Genomic DNA, 7,737 nt, shown 5'->3' with positions numbered 1-7,737 from the left:
ATACCAAACTCATCACTTCCTTGGAAACTTCCCTGACCGTTGAAATTTGGTTGGATCTTCCTGTACATTACACACTCACACACACACACACACAGATATAGATACAGATACTTTTTTCCCATGAGAGCATTTATCCAATAACATGTTTGTAGGATTGCTTTCTTGAGCTTTTTATTATAGAAAATTTCAAACACATACATGAGTAGATAGATTGGTATAAAGGATCCCCCACACACCTGTCAACCAGCTTTATCAATCATATCTACCTTTGTCCAATTTTATGTCTTCTATACCACTACCCATTACCCCACCCTACCCCCTAAATCAGACAACTTTGAAGATAATATCCAGGATATCCCATCATGTTATCTGTAAATATTCCAGCACATATCTTTAATAGATAAGCACTAACCTCTTTTTTGTTGTTCACTTAACCCATTTGAAGGATTACTTGTTTTCATAATTGTTTTTACCGACACCCACTCCCTCCCTCAGATTACCAATTCCATGTGTCAGAGACTGCTATGGTTTGCAGGTGTCCCCCACAATTCATGTGTTAGAAATTTAATCCCCAATGCAACAGTGATGGGAGGTGGGGCCTAATGAAAGTTGTTTAGCTCGTGAGGACTCTGAGCTAATGAATGGATGAATGCTGCCATAAAAAGGGCTTGCAGGAGTGGCTTCTCTCTCCTGCTCTTCTGCCAGGTGACCACACAATGTTTCTCTTCTCCAGAGAATGCAGCAACAAGGGCCATCTGGGAACCAGAGACCAAACCTGCTGGTGCCTTGATCTTGCACTTCCCAGCATCCAACTCTGTGAGAGAATTAATTTCTGTCTTTATAAAGTGTTAAGTCTCAGGTATTCTGTTATAGTAGCACAAAACAGACTAACACAAAGACCTTGCATATCCTGATTGGATATAGGTGCACAATAAATGAAATAAAAGGGAGAAATTTTAGAAGGGAATACAGGAAACCATTTGCAACTTGGGGGTCAGCCAACATCCATTCTCCTTCTTTTGGTGTTAACACCCAGAATTTCCCTCAACTCTCCTTGTGATTCAATCCTAGCACTCTGGGAGGCTGAGGTGGGAGGATCGTATTGCTCGAGGTCAGGAGTTCAAGACCAGCCTGAGCAAGAGTGAGACCCCGTCTCTACTAAAAGTAGAAAGAAATTAGCTGGACAACTAAAAATACATAGAAAAAATTAGCTAGGCATGGTGGCACGTGCCTGTAGTCCCAGCTACATGGGAGGCTGAGGCAGGAGGATTACTTGAGCCCAGGAGTTTCAGGTTGCTGTGAGCTAGTCTAATGCCATGGCACTCTAGCCCAGGCAACAGAGTGAGACTCTATTTCAAAAAAAAGAATGCGGCCGGACGCAGTGGCTCATGCCTGTAATCCTAGCACTCTGGGAGGCCGAGGCGGGCGGATTGCTCAAGGTCAGGAGTTCGAAACCAGCCTGAGCAAGACCCCGTCTCTACCAAAAATAGAAATAAATTAATTGACCAACTAAAAATACATATACAAAAAATTAGCCGGGCATGGTGGTGCATGCCTGTAGTCCCAGCTACTCGGGAGGCTGAGGCAGTAGGATCACTGAGCCCCAGAGATTGAGGTTGCTGTGAGCCAGGCTGACGCCACGGCACTCACTCTAGCCTGGGCAACAAAGTGAGACTCTGTCTCAAAAAAAAAAAAAAAAAAAAAAAAAAGAATGAATCACAGCTCTATGAGTATGGCCCATCCCCAGCTCCAGGGCTATGGCTCAGGTCTGTTAAATCAGAACAGTGTGACGTCCTGGCCAACACAGTAATGGGCAGGTGACACAATAAAAAACAATGCAATGCAAGGAGACTTGCTGGGCAGAAGGAGGGAGGCAAACACTCTCTCCAACTGCATAGGAACCTGGAGAATGAGAGGCTCATGTCACTATGAGGTCACAGTGTATTTGAAAATGGCCCTGACACAGAGAAAGCAGAACCAACAGATGAAGAGAGACATCAAGCACTGGAGAAGGCACTTGAGAACCCGAGCCAAATCCTGCCGAAGTCAAAACCTACCTGTGGATTTTTAGTTCGGTTACTTGATAAAAAACCATGTTGGCTTAAAGGAGTTTGGATTACATTTTCCAAGATTTTCAACTAAAAGATTCCTGTTTGATTACAGGGGAGGAGAGAAAGCACAAAGAATAAAACCGTTTGAATAATAAATAAAATATGTCATTTCTTTGGTCTAGTCTAGTCTTAGTCTAGTTAGTACTCACAAGTCCTGAGTTCTCATGTCATATCAAGCCTCTGGGCCTCAGACTCCTCATTTATAAAATAAGGTGAGTGAAGTGGTCTCTAAATCCCCTTTGAGAAATTCTGTGTGTCTAGTAGAGAAAGCCTGAGAAAGCTTTGGATCTAGACTTCCTTGCTGGAAATAGCATCTGGTTACTAGCATATCTCCTTTTTTAGTTTAATTCATTTTTTAAAGCATTTTATATCTTTCAGGGAAAAAAACAACTTCCAAAATGAGAAGGACCCCTGCTCAATATTGCTCTATTGGGCAGTAGATACACTGTAGAAAAAATAATTCTTTCCTCATTCACCGTGGCCCAAGGTTGTAATGTCAGCATTACAGAAACACATTCAGACATCAGGCATGATTAACGGGGAGCCAGAGATAAGCACTTTTAGGTTTTCTCCAGCAGAGACTTTGCCTTCTGCTAGACTAAGCTCACTCTAGCTGCTATGGAAATCACTTGTTTCCTCTTAAACAAGGGTCTTTATTTCAAGCTCCTCATTTTGGAACAGTATAACAGTGTTCACCTGGTTGAGAGACACATCTCAGAATAATACTTAAAGAAAACAGAAAATTCAGCTATATCTAGGAATCTCTTGGCTTTAGAATCGGACATCACTGTTACATTCTGTTAGGTGAAAATATATTTATGGAATTGCAACTTGGATTTACTTTTTTGAAGGGGCCAGAGTAAACTGCGGTGAGAAAGAAAATGATTTCAAGAGACATAGGGATAGGTCCTACAGGTGCCGACCTCCCATTTTCTACCTACCCTCCTGTTACATCAGGGGGAAAGACACCTAGACAACTAAAGAACCTAATTCCCCTTTGTATGCTGCTTCATAGGAAGGTGCATGAGCTGGAAATCTTGACCATTTGAAAGACGGCTTCTCTGATCTCACTGAATCTGTACTTATCCAGATTTCTAGTTGTAGAGATTCACAAAATATATCTAGGTGGTGATTTAACAACATAGATATCCAAACCTTAAAAGTGGGCACACCCTTTGTGGGGAACAGCACCCAGGATTGCTCCAGATGCCCCTTGCTGCCCGGTATTCACTCCTTTGTAGAGCTCGCTCCCGGCGTGAATTACGGCTGTGTGACTGCATTATTGCTGCTGTAAGAAAGTACCACAAGCTTAGTGGCTTAAAACACAATGCGGATTTATTCTTTTAGAGTTCTGGGGTCACACATTCAACATGGGTCACATTGGACTAAGATCAAGGTGTCAATACGGTTGTGTTTTTCTCTGGACCATCTGTGCAAGAATCTGTTTCCTTCCCTTTTCCAACTTCTAGAGGCTGTTTGCATTCCTTGCCCTCATGGCCTTCTTCCAGCCACCAGTAACATCCCTGACATCTGCTTCCGCAGTCACATCTACTTCCCTGACTCTAGCTCTCATGCTCCATCTTTTACTTATAAGAACCCCTGTGATTACATTGGACCCACCTGGATAATCCAGGCTGCTCTCCCCATCTCAAATCCCTGACATAATCACACGTGCAAGTTCCCTTTTGCCATCTAAGATAAGATGTTGACAGGTTCCTTGTTTTAGGATGTAGACGTCTTTGAAGGGCCATTATTCTGCCTACCACAGTGACCCGTAGAATATGGCAGAAGTAATAATGTGTGATTTCCGTGGCATGGCAACTTCTGTCTTGCTTTCTGGGATGTTTTATTCTGGGGAGGTTAGCTGCCATGTGTGAAGACCCTCGAGCAGTTTTATGGAGAAACCTACATGGGGAAGAATGAAGTTCTCCCACCTACAGCCAGTACCAACAGTCACGTGCATGAGACACCATGGAATGGAGGGTCCTCTAGTCTTGGTCAAGCTTTCTAATGACTACAACTCCAGCCAACCTCTGACAACAACCTCATGAAAGACCCTGTCTAGATACTCCTGAATCCCTGACCCAATAATATAGGATTATTTTTGTTCTAAGCCACTACATTTTGGAGTGATTTATTATGCAGTGCTATAACTAATATACCCTTCGACCCAGCTATTCCAGTCCTGAGAATGGAGTCAGTTGTATGTGGAAAGAATCCTGAAGAATTCTGAGAAAAGAATCAGTTATATTGCACAAATCAGTTACATACACAAAAAAAATCTGGAATAGAGAAACTCATCATAGCTGTCCATTTAGTAAAACATTAAAAGCAACCTAAATAGCATGTTAAGCTACAGAGGTTTGGTTAAATATGGTAAAACACACCCATATAATGGATGAGCATGTATCGTTAAAAATCATGCAGAGCAGTGAGTTTTCAAAACCTTTTCTGGGTAGAACCCTTCGTTTAAGTAAAAATGTTAGAGAAACTTATGTAAATAAAAGCATTCTTTCAAACTGATGCATAGGTTGAAGTAAATTCAGTTTCCCAGTCCAGACTCTGGCCACGGTACACTCCCGGACACCCAGGATTCGGGGAGCACAGTTTGAAAGCCTGTTTTAAGAGAATCTTTAATGATGTGAATAAAAATGCCAACTTAAGAAAGCAGGTTACTGAGAGCTCAAGATCTGATTTTTGTAATATGCTTGTCTACCTCGCCAGCCTCATCTTAGCCTGTTTGTTCTTGCCGTCTACACTCCAGCTTTATTGTGTTTTCAGCTCTCAGCTCGAACGTCACTTCCTCAGTAAAAACTTGCTTGCCCACCCCTTCTCTTTCCCCACCCGACTCCCACCCTACACTAACCCAGATTGGATCAGGTCCCTTTGTTTGATGACATCACACTCCCTGGACATTTTCACCCCCACTATTTACAATCGTCATTTCATCATTTCATTAATGCCTTTCTCCCACACAAATGAGACTGTTGATATTCATGAGTTTGTATGTGTGTGTGGTAGCTTCAGTGTGCTTGAGCTACCAGAACAAGTACCACAAACTGGGTGACTTAAACAATAGGAATTTATTTTCTCACAGTTTTGGAGGCTAGAAGTTCAAAATGAAAATGTCAACAGATTTGGCTTCTTTTGGGGCCTCTCTCCTTGACTTGCAGATGACCACCTTCTTGCTATGGCTCTTCAGATCTGTGTCCTAATCTCCTCTTCTAATAAGGACACCAGTCATATTGGATTAGGGCTGTTATGGACTGAATGTGTCTCCCCAAAATTCACGTTGAAGCCCTAATACTCAAGGTGATAGTATTTGGAGGCTGGGCCTTTGAGAGGTAATTAGGCTTACATGAGGTCATGAGTGTGGGACCCTCATGATGGGATTAGGGTCCTTAGAAAACGGGACCAAAGCACCTTGTCTTCCCACCATAGGAGGACATAGCAAGAAGGAGTTTGTCTGCAAGCTAGAAGGAGGACTCTCACTGCAACCAAATATGCCAGCACCTTGATCTTGGGCTTCTCAGCCTCAAGAACTTTGAGAAATAGTTCTCTGTTGTTTAAGCCACTCAGTCTACAGTATTTTGGTATAGCAGCCCAAGCTGACTAGGGCAAGGGCCTACCTACCTCATGACTTTATTTAATCTTAATTACTTCTTTAAAGTTCCAGTCTCTAAATACAGTTACATTGTGAGATACTGAGGGTTAGGACTTCAACATACGAATCTGGGGTGATCGAGGACACAGTTCAGCTTATAACATCATCAAATGATCATTTCAACTAAAAAATTAGCTAAAAATAACAAAATGTTATAATTACTATGGTCTGTGACTTTCAGGACATCGTCATATGATAGATAGTACCTGTTCATACTGGTTATAACTGACCTTGTAACATAAATAAAAGTATAGCTACCTTAAGTTGCCTATTCACTGAATCTAGGGCAGAGCCTCTTGAAGTACCAAAAAGTATGGAAGGGCTAAAACAAAAACAACAAAAGAATGAGGGTTTGTCAAAGGAGCACAGAATCCAATATGAAAGAACTCCCATTGCCAAAGGTGGGAGTTATTTTTTTTAACTAACCTTCAGACTTTATTTGATTTTCACCAGATTTGAGCAACAAAATAAAGCAGTATTGAATTATAACCCAAGTATAAAATATACAAAAATCCATATCAATATAAATAAATTAATGCAGAAATAAATAAATTGGGTAGAAGAGACAAATTTTCATTACAGGAGAATTCCTGGTAGTATATGTAGATATACACACCCCCCTTCAGGAAGTGAAACTTAATTCCCACACTATTCCCTTGTGTGTGGACTAGATGTAAGAAACTCCTTTCCAAAGAACAGAGTAGGGAAAACACAAAATAGTAACTTCATGGCATATAAGCCTGGCAGACCCCACCTTAACCAAGTGATAAAGGTTAACATAACCAGTGATGGCATGTAGATACCATGTAACCCTGATATGATGTGACAAAAAGGGCACTTTGCCTCAGTGGTAGTCTTTCCAAAACCCATAATCCCAGTCCAAAAAAAAAAAAAATCAGACAAACCCAGATTTGGGACATTCTACTGGATACTTAGATAATATTTCTCTAGACTGTCAAGATCTTTAAAAAAAAAAAAAAAAAAGCAAAGATTGAGAAATTGTCACTGACCAGGAGAGAGGAGGATAAAATACAATGTGGTACTCTACATTGGATCTTGGAACAGAAAGAGGACATTAATGGGAAATCTGGTGAAATTCAAATAAAGTCTGGAGTTTAGTTAAAAACAAAAAAAATGGCCATCAAAAATAGAAAGTGGGCAAAGGACATGAACAGAAACTTTCCAAAAGAAGACAGAATAATGGCCAACGAACATATGAACAAATACCCCACATCTCTAATCATCAGGGAAATGCAAATCAAAACCACAATAAGATATCACTTATCTTCAGTGAGAATGGTCTTTATTAACAAGTCCCAAAACAATAAATGTTGGTGTGGATATGGAGAAATAGGAACACTCCTACAGTTCCGGGTGGAACTGCAAATTAGTTCAACCTCTGTGGAAAGCAATATGGAGATACCTTAAAAGCAATACAAGTGAATCTACCATTTGATCCAGCAATCCCATTACTGGGCATCTACCCAAAAGAACAAAAGTTGCTCTATGAAAAAGACACCTGTACTCAAATGTTTATAGCAGCACAATTCACAACTGCAAAGATGTGGAAGCAACCGAAGTGCCCATCAATACATGAGCGGATTAATAAAATGTGGTATATGTGTACCATGGAGTACTATTCAGCTATAAGAAACAATGGTGATATAGCACCTCTTGTATTTTCCTGGATAGAGCTGGAACCCATTCCATTAAGTGAAGTATCCCAAGAATGGAAAAAATAAGCACCACATGTACTCACCAGCAAATTGGTATTAAGGGATCAACACATAAGTAGACATAGAGGAAAAACATTTATTGGGTGTCAGGTAGGTTGTAGGGGAGGGGATGGGTATATACATACATAATGAGTGCCATGTACACCAACTGGGGGATGGACACACTTGAAGCTCTGACTCTACGGGGGAGAGGGGCAAGGGCAATATATGTAACCTTAACATTTGT

At 41.0% G+C, this 7,737-nt stretch overlaps 1 protein-coding gene across 3 annotated transcripts in view; it reads right to left on the bottom strand.

Annotated features, from left to right (window-relative positions):
* Positions 1–2,620: 2,620 nt before the first annotated feature.
* The window catches only part of MACIR (macrophage immunometabolism regulator), a 48,110-nt gene continuing 42,993 nt past the window's right edge, over positions 2,621–7,737 (bottom strand). For 2 of the 3 annotated variants that reach the window (XM_076008250.1, XM_076008251.1), the window contains exon 4: positions 2,626–3,399. In XM_076008250.1, the coding sequence (XP_075864365.1) occupies positions 3,245–3,399 (155 nt within the window). In that variant the 3' untranslated portion in view covers positions 2,626–3,244. Of the gene's footprint in view, positions 3,400–7,737 lie in introns of all 3 variants that reach the window. The other variant, XM_076008253.1, reaches the window with a different exon arrangement.

Source organism: Microcebus murinus, chromosome 11 (genome assembly GCF_040939455.1).
Source record: "Microcebus murinus isolate Inina chromosome 11, M.murinus_Inina_mat1.0, whole genome shotgun sequence".
NCBI lineage: Eukaryota > Metazoa > Chordata > Mammalia > Primates > Cheirogaleidae > Microcebus > Microcebus murinus.
This window is presented reverse-complemented; position numbering and strand designations above follow the sequence as displayed.